Source organism: Phyllobates terribilis, unplaced genomic scaffold (genome assembly GCF_046119375.1).
Source record: "Phyllobates terribilis strain yellow unplaced genomic scaffold, ASM4611937v1 Scaffold_9__5_contigs__length_417890890, whole genome shotgun sequence".
NCBI lineage: Eukaryota > Metazoa > Chordata > Amphibia > Anura > Dendrobatidae > Phyllobates > Phyllobates terribilis.
In genome coordinates, this window is record NW_027362769.1 from 23765859 (window position 1) to 23792488 (window position 26630).

A 26630-nucleotide genomic window follows, 5' to 3' on the forward strand; every position below is an offset into this window, starting at 1 on the left:
GAGTTTGGACGGATGTGCGTGGTAATTTTCAGGAGGCTAACAAAAAATCTAAGAGGTACTTTGATAGGAAACGGCAAGAGGTTTTGTTTGCTGTTGGTGACATGGTTTGGTTGTCCTCTAAGAATCTGCGATTGAGGATTCCTTCTAAAAAATTGGGTCCCAAGTTCATAGGGCCCTTTAAGGTGCTTCAGATAGTTAACCAATCTGCTGTTAGGCTGGAGGTTCCTACGTCCTGGAAGATTAACCCGGTGTTTCATGTTTCTCTGTTGAAAAAAGCTGATGTGTCGGATGGTGACGCCTCTGCCACTGTTCCTCCGGTGGTGGAGGACGGGGAATATGAAATTTCCCGCATCCTAAATTCTAGACGGTATAGAGGGATTTTTGCAGTATCTCGTCGCTTGGAAGGGTTTCGGACCTGAGGATAACTCATAGGTGAGGGCGGATGATGTTTCTGCTTCCAGACTTGTCAGAGCTTTTCACAGGAGGTTTCCTGGTAAGCCTGGGCATAGGGGATCCGGAGGATCCTCTTAGAAGAGGGGGTACTGTTAGAACTCTCCTGTTAGGTTTTTTTTAGTTTGCTGGTCACATGACCATTTTTGCCTATTTAATCCGGCTCCGCCCTCCTGGCCTTGCTGGACTTCATTGTATTTACTACTCTTGAGCTAGCTTGGTGCTCTGTTGCCGTTCTCTGTTACTTTTGCTAGGTCTTCTGACCTCTATGCTTTTTGTTGTGTGTTTGTCTTTGACTGCTACTATTTCTGCTAGGAGGTGTCCAAACTTATCCCAGTCCCTAGTTCTTGTAGGGATCCCTCCCTCACATCTATAGGTCTTCGTACAGACTAGCCGAGGACTTTAGCGGGTCTGATCGCAGGATCAGGTTCCCCGTTACATCGTAGGGATCTAGTTTAGTTCTATTGTAGGGACAGATCTCCTGTCTTTCCTTAGTCCCTGTAGCAGATCATAACATCAGACATCCAGGTCAACTCCTGAGGTCTTATGTGTGGAGTCTGACCTGAATATCGACGGCCTTGTTGCAGCTGGTACTCCACAACTGCTCTCTTCTGCTCACAAATCCTTTGCAACATGTGGAGGGTAGAGTTCCAACGTGTGGGGACATCACACACCAGTCGGTGTGCCGGAAGCTGCAAACGCTGCTGCAACACAGCAAGGGCGGTGGAAGCTGTAGCCGACTTGCGAAAATGAGCTGACAGGCGGCGTACTTTCAAGAGCAGATTTGGCAACTCGGGGTACGGTTTAAGAAACCGCTGAACAACGAGGTAAAGCACATGAGCCAGGCATGGTACGTGTGTGATCTCACCTCGCCTCCGAGCCGCCACCAGGTTACGGCCATTGTCACACATGACCATGCCGGGATGTAGATTCAGCGGTCTCATCCACAGATCTGCCTGCTCTTTCACAACTGTCCACAACTCACAAGCAGTGTGAGGTTTATCACCTAAGCTTTTGAGTTTCAGTACAGCCTGTTGCCGCTTGGGGGAGGCAGTACTGCAATGCTTCCAGCTTGTAACTGATGTGGTGATATCTGAGATGGAGGCTGAACATGAGGAGGAGGAGGAGGATGCGCAGGAGCTGTACACTGTGGGGGCAACTCTGACTGACATAGGGCCCGCAATCCTCGGTGTGGGGAGGATGTGTTCCGCTCCAAGGTCCGACTGGGTCCCGGCTTCCACTATGTTTACCCAGTGTGCCGTCAGAGAGATGTACCGTCCCTGGCCACAAGCACTTGTCCACGTGTCCGTTGTCAGGTGGACTCTCCCGGTAACTGCGTTGTTGAGGGCACGGCAGATGCTTTGGGACACGTGCTTGTGTAGTGCGGGGATGGCACACTGGGCAAAATAGTGTCGGCTGGGGACCCAGTACCGAGGGACGGCCACCTCCATAAGATTGCGGAAGGATTCCGTCTCCACCAGCCTAAAAGGCAGCATTTCCAATGCAAGCAGTCGTGAAATGTGCGAATTTAGGACTGTGGCCTGTGGGGCGCTAGCTGCGAATTTCCGCTTTCGTACAAAGGTCTGGGATATGGACAATTGAACGCTGCGGTGGGACGTGGACATGGACGTTGATGCTGTTTCTTGAGAAACTGCCATAACAAGTGAAGACTGAGAGGAGGGGGCATCTTTACATGCAGTATGGACAGGGGATTGCCTTGCACACACAACAGGGGGTTCTCTTGCATGCACAACAGTGGAAGAAGCAGTGGTGACACCCGCTGACACTGGTCGTGGACCCTGGGTTTCGCCCCACAAAGTCGGGTGCTTTGCTGCCATGTGCCTGATCATGCTGGTGGTGGTTAGGCTGGTAGTTTTGTCACCCTGCTGATGCTGGCATGGCAGGTGGAACATATGGCCTTTTTGGGGTTATCAGCAAAGTCTTTAAAAAAATTCCAGACTCTGGAAGACCTACCACTTTTACTGGCAACGTCCCTCGTGTTGGTGTTACGGGGAATGGTTTCCTGCCTTCTGTCTGCGGCCACCACACTGCTTCTTCCTGCCTGTTGGGGTACTCTGCCTCCCTCCCCCTGTGTGCTGCTGGCCTCACTCTGCATGTCCTCCTTCCATGTTGGGTCAGTTACTAGATCATCCAGCACCTCCTCCTCTTCCACTTGCGCACCACGATCCTCCTCCTCACTTCGTGGCAATTGTGTCTCGTCATCGTCCACCTCTTGCGACAGATTGCCAACGTCGACTTCCTGTGGCCGTGGCTGTTCAAATATTTAGGCATCGCAACATGGGATCTCCTCTTCCACCACTTCAAGCGTATCAGGCGAGGGGCCCAAATATGGAAATGGACCAGTGAACAGCTCTTCAGAGTGTCCAAGTGTGGGATCACTTGTTGTCTGACGACACTCGGCATGGTGGGAGGAAGGAGCATCAGGGTGAGGAGGAGTATGCGGTCGAGACTCACGGCGACTAAGAGTTGACCGTGTGGAAGACAGACCGGAGGTGGTGGTGCCCAGGTAACTGGAAGTATTATCTGCTATCCAATAAATAACCTGTTCACACTGATCAGTTCTCAATACTGGTGTTGTTCTGTGCTTCCCTAGTAATTTGGTCAAGAAGTGGGAGCGAGAAGATGTGGCTGTTGGTTGTGGCACATTTTCACCTTGGCCACGGCCCCGTCCTCTGCACGAACCATCACCAGAACGTACACTTCCACGTCCCTTGCCACGCGCCTTGCCCATTGTAAATGAAGTAAAATAGCTTACACTTGCTCTGTCAATGGAAAAAGCGTAATAAAGAGTAGATTAGAACCGTGGAAGAGGAAAACCACAGTTATTGTTTACTGGGGTATACCACACTTTTTTAAATAGAGATATTTGCGGCTGAACAGTGAGCGACACACTCAAACTGCTTTTTTTTTAGATACCAAATGCCCAAAACTGGATAGTACAGCGATTTGACCCGTGGAACTGCGAAACCACACTGGGATGTCGGGCCAACACAAGACTATTTTCAACAGATATATTTTTGTGTCACAACAGTCAGGAGACACTACTGTTTTTCTTTACGGAAAAAACTACCAAAAGCTGAATAATAGAGATTTTTTACCGTGGGATGGAAAAAACCACAGTTATTGTTTACTGGGGTATACCACACTTTTTTAAATAGAGATATTTGCGGCTTAACAGTGAGCGACACACTCAAACTGCTTTTTTTTTAGATACCAAAGGCCCAAAACTGGATAGTTCAGCGATTTGACCCGTGGAACTACGAAACCACACTGGGATGTCGGGCCTACACAAGACTATTTTCAACAGATATATTTTTGTGTCACAACAGTCAGGAGACACTACTGTTTTTCTTTACGGAAAAAACTACCAAAAGCTGAATAATAGAGATTTTTTACCGTGGGATGGCAAAACCACAGTTATTGTTTACTGGGGTATACCACACTTTTTTAAATAGAGATATTTGCGGATGAACAGTGAGCGACACACTCAAACTGCTTTTTTTTTAGATACCAAAGGTCCAAAACTGGATAGTACAGCGATTTGACCCGTGCAACTGCGAAACCACACTGGGATGTCGGGCCTACACAAGACTATTTTCAACAGATATATTTTTGTGTCACAACAGTCAGGAGACACTACTGTTTTTCTTTACGGAAAATACTACCAAAAGCTGAATAATAGAGATTTTTTACCGTGGGATGGCAAAACCACAGTTATTATTTACTGGGGTATACCACACTTTTTTAAATAGAAATATTTGCGGCTGAACAGTGAGCGACACACTCAAACTGCTTTTTTTTAGATACCAAAGGCCTAAAACTGGATAGTACAGCGATTTGACCCGTGCAACTGCGAAACCACACTGGGATGTCGGGCCTACACAAGACTATTTTCAACAGATATATTTTTGTGTCACAACAGTCAGGAGACACTACTGTTTTTCTTTACGGAAAAAACTACCAAAAGCTGAATAATAAACATTTTTTACCGTGGGATGGCAAAACAACAGTTATTGTTTACTGGGGTATACCACACTTTTTTAAATAGAGATATTTGCGGCTGAACAGTGAGCGACACACTCAAACTGCTTTTTTTTTTAGATACCAAAGGCCCAAAACTGGATAGTATAGCGATTTGACCCGTGGAACTGCAAAACCACACTGGGATGTCGGGCCTACACAAGACTATTTTCAACAGATATATTTTTGTGTCACAACAGTCAGGAGACACTACTGTTTTTCTTTACGGAAAAAACTGCCAAAAGCTGAATAATAGAGATTTTTTCCGTGGGATGGCAAAACCACAGTTATTGTTTACTGGGGTATACCACACTTTTTTAAATAGAGATATTTGCGGCTGAACAGTGAGCGACACACTCAAACTGCTTTTTTTTAGATACCAAAGGCCCAAAACTGGATAGTACAGCGATTTGACCCGTGGAACTGCGAAACCACACTGGGATGTCGGGCCTACACAAGACTATTTTCAACAGATATATTTTTGTGTCACAACAGTCAGGAGACTCTACTGTTTTTCTTTACGGAAAAAACTACCAAAAGCTGAATAATAGAGATTTTTTACCGTGGGATGGCAAAACCACTGTTATTGTTTACTGGGGTATACCACACTTTTTTAAATAGAGATATTTTCGGCTGAACAGTGAGCGACACACTCAAACTGCTTTTTTTTCAGATACCAAAGGCCCAAAACTGGATAGTACAGCGATTTGACCCAAGGAACTGCGAAACCACACTGGGATGTCGGGCCTACACAAGACTATTTTCAACTGATATATTTTTGTGTCACAACAGTCAGGAGACCCTACTGTTTTTCTTTACGGAAAAAACTACCAAAAGCTGAATAATAGAGATTTTTTACCGTGGGATGGCAAAACCACAGTTATTGTTTACTGGGGTATACCACACTTTTTTAAATAGAGATATTTGCGGCTGAACAGTGAGCGACACACTCAAACTGCTCTTTTTTTAGATACCAAAGGAATAAAACTGGATAGTACAGCGATTTGACCCGTGCAACTGCGAAACCACACTGGGATGTCAGGCCTACACAAGACTATTTTCAACAGATATATTTTTGTGTCACAACAGTCAGGAGACACTACTGTTTTTCTTTACGGAAAAAACTACCAAAAGCTGAATAACAGAGATTTTTTACCGTGGGATGGCAAAACCACAGTTATTGTTTACTGGGGTATACCACACTTTTTTAAATAGAGATATTTGCGGCTGAACAGTGAGCGACACACTCAAACTGCTTTTTTTTTAGATACCAAAGACCCAAAACTGGATAGTACAGCGATTTGACCCGTGGAACTGCGAAACCACACTGGGATGTCGGGCCTACCCAAGACTATTTTCAACAGATATATTTTTGTGTCACAGCAGTCAGGAGACACTACTGTTTTTCTTTATGGAGAAACTACCAAAAGCTGAATAATAGAGATTTTTTACCATGGGATGGCAAAACCACAGTTATTGTTTCCTGGGGTATACCACACTTTTTTAAATAGAGATATTTGCGGCTGAACAGTGAGCGACACACTCAAACTGTTTTTTTTTTAGATACAAATGGCCCAAAATGGATAATACAGAGGTTTGAACCGTGGAAGTGCAAAACAACACTTCTGTTTCTCTAGCCTACACCAGACTATTTTCAACAGTTACATTTGTGTCTGAAAAATCAGAGACACGCTTTTTTTTGAGGGGGGGGGGGACACACCAAAAGGTTAATAAGATGGGTATTTGTACAGTGTGAAGGAGGAAAAAAATGGAGGATTTAGATGAAAAAAAAAGGATTTTTCCTGGCCCCCGACACCTGGTGCTAAGTCCAGCAATTTCAGCAACAGGAGCACACAGGACTGTAATGCAGCGTTTGCTGGTATAACCACTGTGTCTCCTATACAGCCTGCCTGCCTGGTATCTGGGATGGATATTAGTCCTGAAAAGGACTGTTTGTTTGTTCTGGCAGCCTTTACAGACCCTACACTAACTATTTCGCAGTTTATATCTCTCCCTAAATCAGCAGCGCTGTCCCTACACTGTCTAATCCGGAGCGACTGTGTCCAAGATGGTGGCGCCCGGTTTTAAATACTCGAGGTGACGCTGTGCGGCCAGCCAATCACTGTAATGCCCACAACCAACATGGCTGCAGCATTACAGTGACTGGCTGGCAATCCCTGCATGTTCATTGGCTCTGTAAAGAGCATCAAACATGCAGGGTGGAGACCTGAGCTCCCGCCCGAGTAACCCGGAAATGCTCGGTGCTCGCCGAACATCCCGAGTAGCATGATGCTCGGGCGAGTACTGAGCAGTGTCGAGCATGTTCGCTCAACACTAATAAGCAATCATTAACACCTAAACAGAAAAAAACAAGGTTACAATGCCCTAAGGAAAAGCAATCGTGGACTGTGGATGACTGGATGAATGTCATATTCAGTTGTGAATCGCGAACCTGCATTGGGTAAGGTGATGATGGTGGAACTTTTGTTTGTTGCCGTTCCAATGAGATTTATAAAGATGACTGCATGAAGAGACCATGCAAATTTCCACAGTCATTTATGATATGGGGCTGCATGTCAGGTAAAGGCACTGGGGAGATGGCTGTCATTACATCTTCAATAAATGCCCAAGTTTACATTGATATTTTGGACAGTTTTCTTATCCCATCAATTGAAAGGATGTTTGGGGATGAAGATGATAATGCAACCTGCCATAGGGCAAAAACTGTGAAAACATTCCTTGAAAGAAGACACATAAGGTCAATGTCATGGCCTGCAAATAGTCCGGATCTCAATCCAATTGAAAATCTTTGGTGGAAGTTGAAGAAAATGGTCCATGACAGGGCTCCAACCTGCAAAGCTGATCTGGCAACAGCAATCAGAGAAAGTTGGAGCCAGATTGATGAAGATTACTGTTTGTCACTCATTAAGTCCATGCCTCAGAGACTGGAAGCTGTTATTAAAGCCAGAGGTGATGCAACAAAATACTAGTGATGTATTGGAGTGTTCTTTTGTGTGTTTGTTTTTCATGATTCCATAATTTTCCCCCTATGCTTGGTCTGAAAAAAATTACCCTTGCTGAATACCACATTTTTAATCTTGATTTCTTTTAGTATTTCTTAAAGCCCTAAAGTTGCCATTTGAAATGACTTTAGTTTTGTGCCATGTCTGTGATCTGCTTTTTTTCAACAACATTAAACAACTGAGTGAACATCCTCCGAGCCCGGTGATTCCATAATTTTTGCCAGGGGTTGTATTATAACAAATTTATCTGATAAGAAGTTAAAACCTTACCTGAAGTAAAGAAAGAAATTCTTTTTATGTACTCAGACAATTTCCCAAACACATATGAAAATATCGAGGCAGTTGCTCCATAAACAATGATCACATAACCGACATATTGCATTCCCAAAGAGCAAGTGATGTAGGACTTTAAAAGAAATAATGAAATAAATATGTTAGTTCTTGTATGGGATAAAAAATATATATATTTTTATAAATATATAATCCAGAGGACTGTAAAGAACGTTTGTACATTGATGTGAATTAATGACATGTGGTATATTACAGTTTTCCTTGAGCAAGCACATATCGTATGTTAGACTTAGGGTAGGTTCACACAAGTGTATAAAAAGTTATACAGAATTACATCCAGAAAGTTTGGACAATTTTTTTCTCACTTGTTATCCGTGTGCACTCCATATGCAATTTGTTTACAGCAGCATCTTAATAATTTACAAGACCATTTACAGTTTCTTACAGAATTGCAATGTATCGGATGCTATACTGTGACTTAGTTTTTCATCCAATTTTAGTTTGAATGGGTGAGTTTGATTAGATTTATGGAAGAAAATTGTGAATGCTGCAATTTTTTTTGCAATCAAATTCGGTCAGTGTAAAAAAAATTTCATCTGCACTTCTCCATTGAATAACATTATTCCCAGTGCTCTCCGTTTTTTAACATCAAGCACTCGGACCGAAAATATGATCTTGTGAATAAGCTTTTGGTGTAATCATTGTATCTTCTTGATATATTTTTTTAAGATTTGTACTCTTTAGACTGTGCGCCCACGATGCGTTTTTGGTGTGTTTTTTGGTATGTATTTGCAGCGCGGAAACGCTCCAGAAACGCATTGCATACTTATCCCATGACTTCCTATGACATTCTGCAAGTTGTGTGCACATGGTCAGGATTTTTTCTGCACTGATTTTTCTCACAGAAAAGATCTGGATATGACCAATTCTTGTGCGTTTCTGCATGTGTATTTGCCTATACAATGCATTGGAAAAACGCATGGCAAATCCGCATGCAAAAACGTGTCAAAAGCGCATGTAAAAACCGCATGCGTTTTTCTGCCAAGGAGATGCAGAAATGCTCAGGAAAATTTCTGCTTCATTTCTGCATCATGGGCACATATCAGAAAACAATTTCAAGTGAAAGTAGTTTAAACCCCTTCAACCTTGGAACCAATTTACATTTTTGTGATTTAGTTTACTCTTCCCTTTATTCCAAAAGCCCTAACTTTTTTATTTTTCCATCAACATTGCATATGAGGGTTTTTCTTTTCCAGGATGAGCTGTATTTTGGAATGACATCATTCACTTTATCATATAATTGCACTGAAAAATCAGATAAAAATTCCAAGGAGTGTGAAAAGGTAAAAGAAAAATGCAATTTGGCTAATATTTTCTTGTAACTTTTCTTTTGACAATATTCAATGTCCAGTAAAAATGATCTTGCAACCTGATTCTGCAGGTCAGTTCAAATAATATGATGCTACACCTATATAAATTATTTTATATTTTACAAGTTTTAAACAATTCAGAAGCTTGTAATTTGGACCAGGTAAGTGATACATCCTCTTTAGGGGCATAAACAGCTTAATAACTTAATATACAGTACATAGCAGACTAATCAGCCATTGTTAGACCTCTTGCAGTTATTGCAATCCATTGTGGGTGCCAATTTGCTCACAGAGGGAACCCCTTACTCCTCTTTATGCATATGTACATAACTACATCCTGCGCTGGGGTGACCGCATGTGGATGGGGCTCGGGAGCTGAAGCCCATCCACACAGTACATTCCATCTACAGTTATATGAAAAAGTTTGGGCACCCCTATTAATCTTAAGCTTAATGTTTTATAAAAATTGGTGTTTTTGCAACAGCTATTTCAGTTTGATATATGTAATAAATGTTGGACACAGTAATGTTTCTGCCTTGAAATTAGGTTTATTGTACTAACAGAAAATGTGCAATCTGCATTCAAACAAAATTTGACAGGTGAATAAGTATGGGCACCCTTATCATTTTCTTGTTTTAAATACTCCTACCTACTTTTTACTGACTTACTAAAGCACTTTTTTTGGTTTTGTAACCTCATTGTGCTTTGAACTTCATAGCCAGGTGTATGCAATCATGAGAAAAGCTACTTAAAGTGGCCACTTGCAAGTTGTTCTCCTGTTTGAATCTCCTCTGAAGAGTGGCATCATGGGCTCCTCAAAACAACTGTCAAATGATCTGAAAACAAAGATTATTCAACATAGTTGTTCAGGGGGAGGATACAAAAAGCTGTCTCAGAGACTTAACCTGTCAGTTTCCACTGTGAGGAACATAGTAAGGAAATGGAAGAACACAGGGACAGTTCTTGTTAAGGCCAGAAGTGGCAGGCCAAGAAAAACATCAGAAAGGCAGAGAAGAAGAATGGTGAGATCAGTCAAGGACAATCCTCAGACCACCTCCAGAGAGCTGCAGTATCAACTTGCTGCAGATGGTGTCACTGTGCATCGGTCAACTATACAACGCACTTTGCACAAGGAGAAGCTGTATGGGAGAGTGATGCGAAAGAAGCCTGCAAGCACGCCACAAACAGAGTCGGCTGACGTATGCAAAAGCACATTTGGAGAAGCCAATTTCTTTTTGGAAGAAGGTCCTGTGGACTGATGAAACCAAGATTGAGTTGTTTGGTCATACAAAAAGGCATTATGCATGGCGGCAAAAAAACACAGCATTCCAAGAAAAACACTTGCTACCCACAGTAAAATTTGGTGGAGGTTCCATCATGCTTTGGGGCTGTGTGGCCAATGCCGGCACCGGGAATCTTGTTAAAGTTGAGGGACTCATGGATTCCACTCAGTATCAGCAGATTTTTGACAATAATGTTCAAGAATCAGTGACAAAGTTGAAGTTACGCAGGGGATGGATCTTTCAGCAAGACAATGATCCAAAACACCGCTCCAAATCTACTCAGGCATTCATGCAGAGGAACAATTACAATGCTCTGGAATGGCCATCCCAGTCCCCAGACCTGAATATCATTGAACATCTGTGGGATCATTTGAAGAGGGCTGTCCATGCTCGCCGACCATCAAACTTAACTGAACTGGAATTGTTTTGTAAAGAGGAATGGTCAAAAATACCTTCATCCAGGATCCAGGAAATCATTAAAAGCTACAGGAAGCGACTAGAGGCTGTTATTTTTGCAAAAGGAGGATCTACTAAATATTAATGTCACTTTTCTGGTGAGGTGCCCATACTTATGTACCTGTCAAATTTTGTTTGAATGCAGATTGCACATTTTCTGTTAGTACAATAAACCTCATTTCAAGGCAGAAACATTACTGTGTCCAACAGTTATTACATATATCAAACTGAAATAGCTGTTGCAAAAACACCAATTTATATAAAACATTAAGCTTAAGATTAATAGGGGTGCCCAAACTTTTTCATATAACTGTATATTACATACCCATCATCTGTATCTAGCAGCAGCGGCCAGAGTTGAGTTCTGGCTGCAGCTGTTATCCATTCAGATGCTGCTGTGAATCTCTGACAGCAGTATTTAAATGACATCACAGCAAGTGCGTGCTTGCACTGGCTTCCATCAGCCACCCACAATGAGATTTTGGGTGCCGATAGGCAGTTATTACAGCCAGAGACCTGCTGAACTCTCCCATCGCTGCCATCTTAGTACTGCTCTGAAGCTCAGCTTCACTGAATGCTCAGTTTCAAAGAAAACCGGAATTGAAACTATTTTTAAAAATAAAGGCATTTTAAAAATGTAAAAAATAAACATATTTGTTATTGCTGCATCTGTAAAAGTCTGATATATCAAGATATAAAATTAATTAACCCGAACAGTAAACACCGTAATAATAAAAAAAAATCAAGACTTCAACATTTTTTGGGTCACCACAAATTCCCCAAAAAATACAATAAAAAAGGATCAAAACTTTATATGTACTCCATAAAGGAATCAATAAAAATGTCTGCGTGATACATAAATAACAGACCCCCATGTGGCACCCTGCAAAGACAGGTGTCACAAATATCTGTGAACTCTGATGGTGTGAAAAGCCATCTCTTCAGCCATTGCTACACACACATATGTAATTAGTGTAAGGGTCATTGATAAGTCTGGTGGCTAGCAGCCCCTGCAGGAGAACTACTAATGACAGGAGAAGCAACCCTGCACTCCTGGGATTGGGTGATGCTGGAGATCAAGGAGGCCTGCCAGTGTCTTTTCTGTGGTTGTTGGGACAACAGTGAAATCTGTGCAGCCGCTTGGGACATAGTGTCCTGCACGGTTGAAAAAGTGCCCAACTGCCAGCCAATGTCATTTAGGGATCAGATGTGGGATGTCTATATATGATCCTTAGTTGTCAGCAGTGGGAAGAGAGCTGAGGTACTTTCTTGTAAGCCTGAGGTGCTGTAAGGTGCAAAGGTCCAGGCTGAGACAAGAAGTTTTAGTGCACGTATCGTGCTATATGCAGCAGGAGTGAGGAGAGAGCTACACATTACCGGAAAAGAGCTGGGTTCACCACACAATGAGGGACTGTTGTCTCAGTGTAATGAATAACTGTGGAGAGCTGTAATCATCATCAACTGCTCCAGTAATAGCAAGTTTTTCTTCTGGTTGCATCTGAAGTCTGGACATTGCTTATTGAGATGGGCTGATCCTGCATTCCCTCCATAACTTCCCCTTTTTATTCTGCTAAGGATGGCCTGCCGGCCAGCGAGACCACCATGACAGTTGGACACCATTACGCCCTGGCTTGGTGGAGGCTGACCCAGACACCCACATAGCTCAATTAATGAAAAAGTAAAAATGTTACGGGTCAAAGTACACAAACCAATTTTTCTTTTGTTTGACAAACTTCTGAAGTTTTTTTTTACTACTTAAATGAAAATAACATAAAAGTTTGGTATTTTCATTATCCTACTTACCTGGACAATCAGATTTCAAACTAGCAAAACAAGAAACAAGCCCTTACACAGATATGCAGACAGAAAAAAATGTATGGCTTTTATAAGAAAAAGAGGAAAAGTAGAAAGCACAAAAGCAAAAAATTACACAGAAGTGAAGGGCTTAACCCCTTAATGACCGGAGCATTTTCCGTTTTGCGTTTTCATTTTTTGCTCCCCTTCTTCCCAGAGCCATAGCCTTTTTATTTTTTGGTCAATATGGCTATGTGAGGGCTTATTTTTTGTGGGAAAAGTTGTACTTTTAAACGCCATCACTGGTTTTACCATATCATATACTGGAAAACGGAAAAAAAAATTCCAAGTGCGGTGAAATTGCAAAAAAAAAGCAATTCCACAGTTGTTGCTTTTTTTTTTTTTACCTCGTTCATTGAATACTAAAACTGACCTGCCATTATTATTCTCCAGGTCATTACGAGTACGTAGACATATATATATAGGTTATTTTTTACTTAAGTGGTGAAAAAAAAATCCAAAGCTTACTAAAAAAAAAAAAAAAAAAAGAAAATGGCTCCATTTTCTGAGACTCGTAGCGTCTCCATTTTTCGGGATCTGGTGCCAAGTTAGGGCTTATTTTTTGCAGGTCGAGCTGACATTTTTATTGATACTATTTTGGGGCAGATGTGATGTTTTGATCGCCCGTTATTACATTTTATTTCAATGTTGCGACAACCAAAAAAACGTAATTCTGGCGTTTAGAATTTTTTTCTCATTACGCCGTTTACCGATCGGATTAATTATTTTTTATATTGACAGATCGGGCGATTCTGAACGCGGCAATATCAAATATGTGTATGTTGGTTTTTTTTTTCATTATTTTATTTTGAATGGGGTAAAGGGGGATGATTTAAACTTTTATATATATATATATATATATATATATATATATATTTTTTTCATATTTTTAAAAATATTTTTTCTCCATTTTCTGCATGATTCCATAGGAGACTAGAAGCTGCAGTTGTCTGATCAGCTCTGCTACACAGAGGCGATGAGCAGATTGCCTCTGTGTAGCAGAAATACTCATGTGCTATGAACGCCGACCACTAGGTGGCGCTCATAGCAAGCGAGACATGACAACCACAGGGGTCTGCTGCAGACCCCGGGTTGTCATGCCCACCATCGGTGACCCACTATCACATGACGGGGTCACCGATGGGCGGGGCTAAAGCCGCGCTTCTGGCGCAGCGATGTTAAATTCCGCTGGCAGAGATTGACAGCTGCATTTAACTGGTTAACAGCCGAGGGTGGATTGCGATTCCATCCGCGGCTGTTGTGGGCACATGTCAGTTGTAAGAATCAGCTGACATGTGCCCGGTTCAATGCGGGCTCAGCACTAAGGGGTTAAAGCTGTTAAGTACAGCATTTGATAAGGACTGTTTCTAAGTGGGTAAAGCAAATGGGATTTACATTATCTCTTGTTCAGGACATTAAAGGGCGGTGTCATCTGTGTTATACAACCAGAACCCGCAAATGATATTACGGACCATCAATTATGCCCAATCCATAAATTAACTGTAAAAGTACAAGATACAATGAAATTACCTGATCACCATGATGTACCTAATGGTGCAGGTAGGGGTTGATGCTTTCAAAACAAAGAATGCAAACAATAAAAAACAGATGTTTACCTTTGTGTAATCACTCAAAATGAACCCCTGTATAATTCCACTATAAACTGTTAAAGGAATTAGGAGGCACTGGCGTCTATCATGAAGATGCTTCACAGTGGCCAGAAATGGGTCCCAGAAGTTTTCATAGTAGCTTGCATTCTTATTTTCAATTTGATGATCAATTGGATCCAGAAATACGGTAATAAGTAGCATAGCTAACAAGCCGCATGCTGCAAATGTAAATATATGTATAGTTAAAACAGTTGATAAAGTTGTAAACAGGTTAAATTTTTCCTGGATCAATGGTACTGTAACTAAGAAAATAGCTCTTTGCCTTCCCATAACCTAAAAATGTCCAGTCCAAAATTCTCCTATTTACAGAGACTATCAAAATTAGTATGTATTTTCTAACTATCTATTTTTACACCCTAACCACTCTGGTAATTTCCTTTATTTCACATCACCCTACACTTCTCCATATCTACGTAATCAGTGCACATCCCCGAGGGGACTATTAAATATAATAAAAAAAAAAAGTGTTTTTAAAATAAGAAAAAAAAAATACAAAAGTTCAAATCACTCCCATTCTGCACCATTAACCCCTTTACTCCCCAAGCCTGTTTTCACCTTCATGACCAGGCCAAATTTTACAATTCTGAACAGTGTCATTTTAAGTGTTAATAACTCTGAAACGCTTCAACAGATCCCACTGATTCTGAGAATGTTGAGAACAGTTTAGTTCATGACACATTGTACTTAATGAAAGTAGTAAAATTTGTTCTATAAGACTTGCGTTTATATGTGAAAAAAATGGAAATTTGGAGAAAACTTTTAAATGGTTCAGTTTTCAAACTTTTAATTTGAATGCCCTTAATTCCTTTACACCCAAGTCTGTTTGCACCTTCATTACCAGGCCAAATTTTACAATTCTGACCAATGTCATTTTATGAGGTAATAACTCTGGAACGCGTGAACGGATCCCACTGATTCTTAGACTGTTTTTTGTGACATATAATGCTTCATGATAGTGGCAAAATTTCATCAATATGACTTGCGATTATTTGTGAAAAAAAGGAAATTTGGCAAAAAAATTTGAAAATTTAGCAATTTTCAAACTTTAAATTTTTATGCCCTTAAATCAGAGGGTTATGTCACACAAAATAGTTCTTAAATAACATTTCCCATATGTCTACTTTACATCAGCACAATTTTTGAAACCTATTTTTTTTTAGAAAGTTACAAGGGTTAAAAGTTGACCAGTGATTTCTCATTTTTACAACAAAATTTACAAAACCACTTTTTCAAGGACCACATCACATTTGAAGTGACTTTAAGGAGTCTATATAATAGAAAATATCCTAAATTGACACCATTCTAAAAATTGCACCCCTCAAGGTGCTCAAAACCACATTAAGAAGATTATTGACCCTTCAGGTACTTCACTGGAATTTTTCGAATCCAAAAAAAAAATTAATATTTAACTTTTTCTCACAAAAATGTTACTTTTGACCCAATTTTTTTTTATTTTTGCAAGGGTGACAGGAAAAAATCGACCCAACAGATATGTAGTGAGCACTTTGAACCCCCAGGTGCTTCACATAAGTTTAGAACGTTGAGCCGTGAAAATAAAAAAATAATTTTTTCCAACAAAAGTGTATTTTAGGCTATGTGCGCACGTTCAGGATTTGAAGCAGAAATTTCCACAGCATTTCTGCATCTCCTTGGCAGGAAAAAACGCGTGTTTTTGACACGTTTTTTATGTGTGTCTTTAAAGCATTTTTTAAAGCGTTTTTGTACATTAATGAATGCCTTTTGGAGATAAATAAAGTTATTTGGTGGGACATTGCTTTTTGGATTACCGTCAGAACTGGGGTGAGTATATTGGCTAATTTAAATGATTAAATAATGTGTCTGTTGTATTTCAAATAAAGTGTTTACTCTGTGTCTGTGTGTTTATTTAACTCTTTACTTTAATTAGGTTTGGTGATGAAAGGGTCTGATTGACAACTTGTCATCACCAAACAAAAGAGTTATGTGTCAGCTAATCCCATACACTCAATCTTCATTAGCATTTCTATTCATGTAATTTCTTGGGCAGCTGTAAGCTGCTAATTTTAGCCTAGGAAGGTGCCATTAACATGGTACCTGGCTATTATTAACAGCTCACAGCTGTTTTGTTAGCCACTATGTCCCCCTGATCAGCACTCAGCAGCGCTTTGGACGCAGCCAACTCTTGCTGCGTCCAAAATGCGATGTTCTAATGCCGCACTTTTGTTGTTGGTACATGTGAATCCTCTGCATATAATGACACTTCAATCTGTCAAAATCTGCAGCGGAGACTAGCGTGTCTGCTACAGAAATTGACATGCTGCTGGTGAGTTTGGGTATGTGGCCACGATCAGGAGCCAATACAGGTTTGATGCTGCGTGTTTATACAGCATCAAACCTGCAGCGTCCAGATGTTACAGCATAGTGGATGGGATTTCTAGAAATCCCATGTCCATTATGCGTGCATCAGAGGCTGCGAATCACCCATGGACACTGACATTTCAGGACCGCAGCATGTCAAATTCTCTTGCGGAGTTGCGAGTCTCCGCAACAGAAATTTGACCACTAGAATGTATTGAATGCGGTAAATATGCATGGTTCAATGAACACATGTGGATTTACCTGCGTTCAATAGAATGCAACATTTTGGACGCAGCAAAAAATATGCTTCCAAAGCGTTGCTATGTCCGTATTGTGGGCACAGAGCTTAAAATTTAAAAAAAAAATGGCATGGCTCTCACGTCATTTTTATACCAGCAGAGGGAAAGCTGACCACTGGGGGCTGATATTAGTAGCCGAGGAAGGGCCCATTAGCCAACAATGTTCCCTGGCTATTAATATCAGCCCACAGCTGTTTTTCTTTACTGGCTAGATTACAGGGGACCCCAGAAAAATTTTTACGTGGGGTCCCCCTATAAAATCTAAACAGAAAAGGCTAAACAGACAGCTGCGGGCTTATATTAATAGTCAGGGAAGGGCCATGAATACTAGCCCCCTCCGCGGCTATTAATATCACCCCTCCACAGTCCCAGAAATGGGGAATCCATAAGATGCACCAAATCTGGCACTTAGCCTCCACTCTTCCCACTGTCCTGCAGTGTTGGAGTGTAGGGTAATGGGGTTGGGGTTCACGTCAGCCTTGTATTAGCGGCTGATGTGAAGCCCAGGTTAGTAATGGAGGGTGTCTATAAGATGCCCCCATTACTAACCGCGTAGTAAAGTTGTCGCCGCTTTTTCAATAAATACACAGTCAGAATTAAGTATTTCAATTAAATAAAAAACACACAGTTTAAAAAAAAAATGTAATCTCTCAGTCCCCGAATCCCTTGATCGTCTGAAAAAAAAGTAAAATAACAAACAACCATATCCTTCACCCGTCCGCCGTCACGACGTAGTCCACGATTACCGCCAACGATTGTCCCTCGGCGATCCGGGTCACTTTTACAGCAGTGACATCAGCAATCACTGATGACACTGCTGTAGAAGACAGCAATGTATACTGACAGAAGTGAAAAATCACTCCTGTCAGTGTACATGCTGCTGGAGTGAGGTCACTGGGGTTTATCAGCTGATCATCCGCGGTGAGCTCACTACGAGTACTGGTGGGAACATTCTGGAGAATGTTCCCACGGGGAGGTCACGTGAGCAATCAGCTGATCGCTCACGTAACTGCAGGTCCTGTCAGCGCAGTACACTGCTGGGAGCGAACGCACTCCCTGCAGTGTACCGCCGGCAGCTGGGAGGAGAGAATTGCCGGAGGATATCGCCGGACAGCTGAGAATAGTTTTTATTTAATTTTTTTTATTTTTTTAAAATTTTTTACTGCCAGTGGTTCCCGGCTTGGCTAAGGAGAGTACTGCTCCCCTCAGACTCGCTAGTCCTCCTCTGCCGACCCGAGTACCACCCGCAGTGTGTTTCTGCAGCGTTTCACCACCCATTGGCTTTAATTGAAGTGCAGCAAATCCACAGGTATAAATATTATACCTGCGGATTTGCTGCGTTTTAATACAGTCAGTGAGCAGGAAACGCTCCGGAAACGCTGGGCACAATGGACATGCTGCGTTTTTTTCCACAATGGTAATCCTGAGCTGAAATTTCCGCATCATGGGCACAGCACATCAGGATTACCATTGCAATAGTTGGCCGACTGTTTTTGATGCATTTCCGTGAGAAAGAAATGCCGCGAAAACACATCAAAAACGCTACATGTGCACTTAACCTTAGGAGAAATTTCACAAAAAATTGTAGGGTGCAGTTTTTCCTGTTACTCTTGTGAAAATGCAAAATTTGGGGCTGAGTATGCCAAGATCCCATATGTAGGGGAAAACTACTGTTTGGGCGCAGGGCAGGGCACATAAAGGAAGGAGTGACATTTTGGAACACAGACTTTGATGGAATGGTCTTTGGGTGTCATATCGCATTTGGGGAGCCCCTGATGTGCCTAAACAGTATTTAGACATGTGGTGAGCAAATTGAACTCCCGGGAGCTTCACAGAATTTTACAAATTTGATCTGTGAACATGAAAAAAAATATTTTCAAACAAAAATTTTGTTTTTGCCCCAAATGTTTTCATTTTTACAAGGATAGCAGGAGAAAATGGACCCCAAAATTTGTTCTGCAATTTCTCCTGAGTAAACTGATACACCATATCTGGTCAAAAACTACTTTTGAGGCACAATGCAAAGCTCAGAAGGGAAGTGCCATAATGGAGTTCAGATTTTGCTGGAATGGTTTGAGGGTGCCATGTCACATTGGCAGAGCCCTTGAGGTGTGAGAACAGCAGAAACCCCCCATATGTGACCTCATTTTACAAACTACACCCCTCAATTAATTAATTTAGGGGTGCCGTGATCATATTGACACCACATGTACCTCACATAATTCTATACTATTGGGCAGTGAAGAAAGAATTAATTACATTTTTACCACTAAAATATTGTTTTAGCCCCAAGTTTTTAATTTTTCTAATGGCTAGCAGGAAAAAATGGACCTTAATTTGTTGTAAAAATTTCTTCTCAGTGTGCCAATACCCTACATGTAATAGGGAAATACTTTTCAGGCACAGTGCAAAGCTCAGAAGGGAAGAGGCGCTGTATTTTAGTACAGATTTTACTGTTACGGCTTTCGGGTGCCATGATTCACTGGGAGAGCCCTTGAAGTGCCAGAACAGCAGGACCCTCCCATAAAGTGAACCCATTTTACAAACAAAACCTCTAAATGATTACATCTAGGGGTGCAGTGATCACATTGACACCACATGTATGTCACAGAATTTTACATTATTGGGCAGTGAAGAAAAAATAATTAATTTTTTACCATCAAAATGTTGTTTTAGCCCCAGATTTACACACTCACCCGTGTGACATTTTCACACTGGGAAGTGGGTAAGAATGACGTTAAAATTTATCCCACAATTTCATCTGAATGTGGCAATACTCCATATGTGGTTGTATAGTACTGCTTAGCCATATGGCAAGTCTCGGGAGAAATGGATCGCTTTTTGCCTCCTGGAGAGCAGATTTTCCTAGAATAGTTTGCGGACTCCATAAACAGAGCCCCTAAGAGCTAGAAGAGCATAATCCACCATCAAGTGACCCCATTTTGGAAATTATACCTCTTTCGGAATTTATCTTCAAGTGTAATGATGATTTTGACTCCAATGGTGTTTTCCTGAAACAAGCAGCAGTGGATGACAGACCTGAGTGGGACTTGCTTTTTTTTTGGATTGAAACATTTTATATAACGTTTGGGATCATATTTACCCTGTGCTCTATGCTAAGCACTTATATCGGGGATTCCATCCAAATCTCCTAGTGACTTGATACAGATGAAACCCCCAAAGGATCCATTCACTATAATGAGGCAGCAGAGTTACTTTGGACTCCTACTGGCCTCTGTTAAGTGTTGTCCTTTTTTTCAGAGGTGCACAAAACTGTGGCCAACGGCACTTTTATGGACGCCTAAAAATACAGTCAATGCTGGATCACAGGTCAGATGGCGTCCACAGTGCCTCCATCTGCCTCATAATAGGGAATCTTATGCAGCGGGTTCCCTCTCAGTCACGTATTTCAGAGATTTATGCGGAAACCCCGCTGTAAGCGATCAGCGTAAAGCGCAGGATAAATGTGCCCTGAGGCTTACTGCGATGTTTGGGATACAGAATGAACAAATCAACAGCAGGTGAAGAATTGGTTTTATTTATTTTTTAAGCCATTCCTCATGCGGTATAAGTGATTTGATGACTTTATTCTTCGGGTTGGTGTAATTACAGCGATACCAGATTTATATTGAGTTTTTATATTTGGCTGCAGTCACACACTAAAAGACGCTTTTTTTTGCAAAAACTATTTTTTGCATAGCTATATTTGAAAGCTATAATTTTTCCATGTTGCTGTTGACAGTCATGTGACGGCTTGTTTTTGCGAGATAAGTTGATGTTTTTATTAGTACCATTTTCGGGGCAAATGACATTATTGATCAATTTCTATTCCAATTTTTGTGAGGCATAATGAACAAAAAACAGTAATTCAGGAATTGTTTATTGCTTTTTTTTCTATGCCATTCCACGTGTGGCAAAATTTAAAAGGAAGCTTTATTTTTCTTGTCAGTATAATTACCGCGATTCCACATTTATTTGTATTGCTTTATTTTGAGAGCGATAACTTTTATATTTTTCCGCCGATTGAGCTGTATTGTGGCTTGTTTTTTGCAGGACAAGATGAAATTTGCAGCATTACCATTTTTATTTACATTCGTTTTTTTATTGCGTTTTGATCCACTTTTTCTGGAATGACGATAAAGCATTATTTTTTTGTCTTGTTTTTTTAAAAAAAAATGTTATGATGCTCACTGAAGATTAACTAGTGTGACATTTTTGGAAACGGCAATACCAAATATGTGTACTTTTTTTTATTTTTTTTTTCTCATAAAGATTTATTTATGGGTACAATATTTTTTTTATTATATTGTGATTTTTTAAAAAATATTTTTACAACTTGTTTTTACTTCTTATTTCCATTTTACTTAGTCTCACTATGGGACTTTCACTTTTTGCAGTCTGATCGCAGTTCTAAAGCGTAGCTATGCAGGAGCATGGCTATGCTTGTAAGGCTATGTTCACACACGTTGGGTTTTTCAGCATCACAAATCTGCAGCAAAACCCTGTCTCTGGCATGAAATCAGCTGCGTCAAAAACGCAGGTTTTGCTGCGTTTTTTTTCACTGTCCTTCTGTCTCTATTTATGCATGTACATAAAGTTCTATGAAAAAAAGAACCCCATTCTATTTTTCCATCAAACATGCTGAAAAAAAGCTGAAAAAATGTACCTGCGTTTTTTATGCATTTTTTCAGGTTTTTTTTCACCACCCATACTTCCTAAGGGTGAAAAAATGCTGAAAAAACGCTGAAAGAAGTGATATGGTCTATTTTTCAAAAACCCAACCAAGGCAGAAAATATGCAGTAAAAAAAAACAAGATGTGTGAAAAGAGAATTCTGGTTTCTCATAAACTTTGCTGGTATTGCAAAATGCAGCTGAAAATTTGCATAAAAATCTACCGCAAAAAACGCTGAAAAACCCAACGTGTGTGAACATAGCCTGTCGATGCTGCACTGACACAAATCAGTTAGATCATGCACTGCTTCTAAACCAGGTATTGGTACTTTTGGCAGTGTGGACAGGTGGCAAGTCCTGCTGGAGAATGAAATGTCCATCTCCGAAAAGCTAGACGGCAGAGGGAAGCATGAAGTGCTCTAAAATTTCCTGGTAGACGGCTGCGCTGACTTTGGTCTTGATAAAACACAGTGGACCTACACCAGCAGAAGACATGGCTCCCCAAACCATCACTGATTGTGGAAAATTCACACTAGACCTCAAGCAGCTTGGATTGTGTGCCTATTCACTCGTTCTCCAGACTCTGGGACCTTGATTTCCAAATGAAAATTGGAATTCTGGGACCTTGTGGAGTGTGTCAATGACTGCCTTCTTTTTCTGTACATTTGTCAAGTCAGCAGTCTTCCCCATGATTGTGGGGCCTACTGAAACAGACTAAGGAAGCTTTTTAAATGCTTAGGAAGCCTTTGCAGGTGTTTTTGTTAATTACTTTAATTTACTGAGATAATGACTTTTGTGCTTTCATTGACTGTAAGCCATAATCTTCAACATTAACAGAAATAAACACTTGAAATAGATCACTCTGTTTCTAATGACTCTATATAATATGAGTTTCACTTTTTGTATTGAAGAACTGAAATTAATTAACTTTTTGATGATATTCTAATTTAGCGAGATGCACCTGTATATTTTACACAATAGCAAGTCATTTTAGCAAAATAAAAATGATCAAAACCATCTTACCTACATACACTCCTAAAATGATATTAACTAGATCTTTTGATGGCTGTGATGGACTGGTAGAAATCTGACTCCAGTTTCCAATTTGTTCATTCACATTTCCAGTTATATGACTCCAATTCCCAGTTAGTAATAAGGCTTCACTTGAACCACAGTTTGTATTATTCCATATAGTTTCCTCTACAAATAAATGACAATGCATTCTACATAACCACAATTTATACAAAAATGGAATAGAAATATATGAGCAATTCTAAAGTAAATCTATCATAAGAAAATTAAATTTTTATTAAAAATGTTAAGATAAAGTTATATCTAACACATTTTAGTGTTTTTTTATTTCCTATTTCAATGTCCAGTTTATCTACAAACTGAGACAGGGAGAGACAATTTTGCCAGTGCAGTCGATGCATCTGCACTAGGACCCAGAATTGTAGGGGGGCTCTTGTATCGCACCAGAGACTCCTAGGGGCCCATTGGTAGATTGCTAGCTTGCTCTCATTAGTGGCATGCCAAGCAGGGAGCTTTCCTTCAGCTCTGCTGCCTACAGTAGAAAATTGCAGTGGAGTTGCAGGAACCCATCCGCCTACTTTCTGCCCGGCACTTCCTCTATGACACAGGAGAGCATGGTGTGATAATGTCAGCACCCCACCTGTGTCATTTAGAAAGTACTTGGCAAAAAGAGGAAAAAAGTGATGCTGAGGGGGAATGTCCAAAGAGGCGAGTGATTTTATTTTTTAATACGTTGGAGAAAACTCGATTGTGGGGGGGGGAGATGGGTGTTTGCGTCATAGGGCACTTTGTAATGAATTGTGTGGTAGGAGAGGATACTAGCAGTCACATATAATAAAAACAGGGTGGAGGACATTATATGGGGTTTATAATGAATTGGGGGTTGGAGAGAATGCTAAGTCCTTGATAGTGCTCTCAACCCCCAATTCATTGTGAGGCTCTTTTTTTACATGTATGAGAAAAACTGATTTAACTTGGATCAAACTTGGATCAAACTCTGATAAAACTATGATGAAGCTCTGACTAAAATCACTGATGAAACCCAGTTTTTCTAGTGCTTGAAAAAAATTGACATGTGAATGAACCCTAAGGCTCAGAATTGTATAAGTCTCCATGCTCACCTTAATTGACAGATTTAAAGAGTAACTGTGCTTTCAAGTAATTTTTCAGAATAAGGAGTCCTGTGTGTGATCATGAGACATGACACCATTTCTAGCCTTTATGTGACTTTTATCCTGCATTCTCACCAGTTCTTTCTGACACATGCTCTATCTCTAATTTGCAATCCACTTGGAGCTTTGTGTGATTTGGGTGGAGACGAGTTGCAGTGATTATTCCCATAGACAGCACAGAACAGAGAGGGGAATGCCTGCTTTTCATTCACTTTTTAGCTCACATACACATGCTACAGCAACATGAAGGAGTTTACACAAAAGAGCTGATCTGTCTTGATCTGACTAAAGCTCTGATGTGAGGTAAACACTGGTTTCAGGGCTCTACACTGTTTTTCTGTATACTACTGTTCCCTTTCCTGCTCCCCACTCCTCCTCCCCAATACCCTCTACCTAGAGGATAAGGAGCTGTGTCACATTACACTTGCAGTCCGTCTCTTCTGAGCAAGATGAACTTGAGCTGATTTTTCACACTGGATGACAAGTTGAGTAGGCAGGGGTAGGGTATGGAGTGCCTGATAAGGGGAGAAGGATGCTGATTTCTCTGAGAAGATAAATTACATAGTTTCTAATAATCACCTGTACTATCAATTAATGCAAATTTTGTTGAAAGCACAGATCCTTTTTAAGTTATGGGAGTTTTGATTTAAATGATGTGTACATTTTGTCTTTTATGGGGAAAAAAAAGAAAATTTTATTGATCATTTTATCAATATTTGTAAAATAAGTGTTTTCTTGATGTTCTAGTCTCTTTCACAATAATTTACTGTAAGTGCTTTACCAGCTGACAATTAATATTAATCTTAATCTTGGTCCTAAACAAGTCAGTCTATAGTATTCAAAGCTGAGGGTTACTTACCTTTTGGTTGTGCCAAGTTTAATACTAAAGAAGAGATTACATTTCCCCAAATACGAGATGATTGAAAGACAAAGAAAAAGATTCCAAAGTATTGGTTGATGACATGCATATCCTTCTTGTCAAATTTCTGCGCATGTTGCCTTGCACTTACTGTAAGGTATGTGCATTTTGCAGTCCAGAAGGGACTTGCCCCTAAACCCAACATCACAGATGCTGGCATTAGGGTATACCTGAAAAATCAAGTCAAACAAAAAAAACATATCAAACAAATGAGTACCGGTAAATAAGTACATATCAAAATAAACATAGTATTGTCCATTTTACACGTTAGTATAATTAACCATCCGAGGAAGACGCCTATGTCTTAATTAATACTTCACACTTTTGGGCAAAAGATAATTTAGACTTGTGCAAATGATAGTTTTCATTATAGACCCCTTTGTAGACCAATAAATATGGAATATGGAATAATTTTATACTTGTTTGCCTCAATAAATTCAGTGGATCTGTCAGAGGCATATCTGAATCCAATTCTTTAGGTGACTCCGGTGCAACCCCGGATTGAGTCAGCAGCACATTGCAAATGCTGTGTTAACAACCCCTAAATTTGCATACTTTATATATTTTATTAGAACTCATGAGCACACAAAAAACAAGTTTTTAAAATGTTTAATATTACCATTTTGGGTAAAAGTTTGCCAGAGTGTAGATGATGTAAAAGCAGGTGACAATGGTAAGTGTCCATTTACATCCAAGCTTGCTAATGACAAAAGGAGTAAAAACTGCTGAAGAAAAGATCTGACCACCATATGTGACACTTAAAGAAACAACACCCAGACCTCCAGAAGGGTTAAGACTACTCTGCAAGGAGAAAGAGCAGAATTAAAATTTAGTAATTCTGGTAAAGAAAATTAATGACAAATGAAAAGTATTTCAGTCTATGACCCTGCCTCTACATGTTTGAGAGCACTGATGGTTCCTATTGGGTTCAGACAAATACTCTCGTTCTAAATCTGTTGCAGGCAGTAAAATACCTTTCCTTGCTTTGTTTTTTGTTTTTTCTTTGCTTTAATTTCAGTCACATATGTCTCTTAGAATTATTTAGTAGTCCGTATCCTTTTCTTGATCTGCTTTTGGCCTTAACAGATTTTCTCTTTTTAGGCTGGTTTCACACGTCTGTATATTTCCGTTACCGGGAAAACCGGTACCAAAAAACGGACATGTCAGCGTATGGAGCACATGGACACACGGTCCGTGGAAATACACTGACATGTGCGCAGACCCATAGATTTGAATGGGTCTGCGTGTGTCTGTCTCCAGTACATGTGGAAACTGTCACCACACAAACTGTGACGTGTGATAGAGCCCTAAATCTGGTTTGGCACTGACTTTTGCAATTCTGACTTTTGGTTCTTGATTTCTGTTGCATTGCTGATAGGTTCAGAAAAGCAAACATTTCTGACAACACTGCTCTTTTTGGTTTGTTCATCTTTTCAGGTTCTTCTGATATATAGAGGCTCTTTCTCAGATGAGATAAAAGGGCTGTATTATCGTTATCATATGAATCGGGAGGATAAGCAGGCTGAAATAGGGTTTCTGTTACTCTGTCACATCGAACCTATGATGGGGCTGTGCTTTGGTGGTAGTAAAAATCAAGAGTTCAAATGGGCTGAAATAGTACCCCTATTGCTTCTCAGGTCGACTTTCAAAACTCTATGGAAGTATTGACTCTCTTATAAAAATGGGAACACAGAACTGGAAAACCCATACAAAGGAGGGAGTGACTGCATCACATTTGGTGCATGGGCAGTCAAAGGGCTG

At 40.5% G+C, this 26630-nt stretch overlaps 1 protein-coding gene across 2 annotated transcripts in view; it reads right to left on the minus strand.

The window, feature by feature from the left end:
* The window catches only part of LOC141161494 (protein unc-93 homolog A-like), a 223718-nt gene that overhangs the window by 96029 nt on the left and 101059 nt on the right, over nt 1-26630 (minus strand). Inside the window, exons 3-7 of one of the 2 annotated variants that reach the window (XM_073646338.1) lie at nt 25489-25670; nt 24810-25039; nt 22770-22946; nt 14385-14596; nt 7785-7920 (exon numbers count right to left, since the gene is read on the minus strand). In XM_073646338.1, coding sequence (XP_073502439.1) covers nt 7785-7920; nt 14385-14596; nt 22770-22946; nt 24810-25039; nt 25489-25670 — 937 coding nt within the window. The remainder of the gene's footprint in view (nt 1-7784; nt 7921-14384; nt 14597-22769; nt 22947-24809; nt 25040-25488; nt 25671-26630) is intronic. The other variant, XM_073646339.1, reaches the window with a different exon arrangement.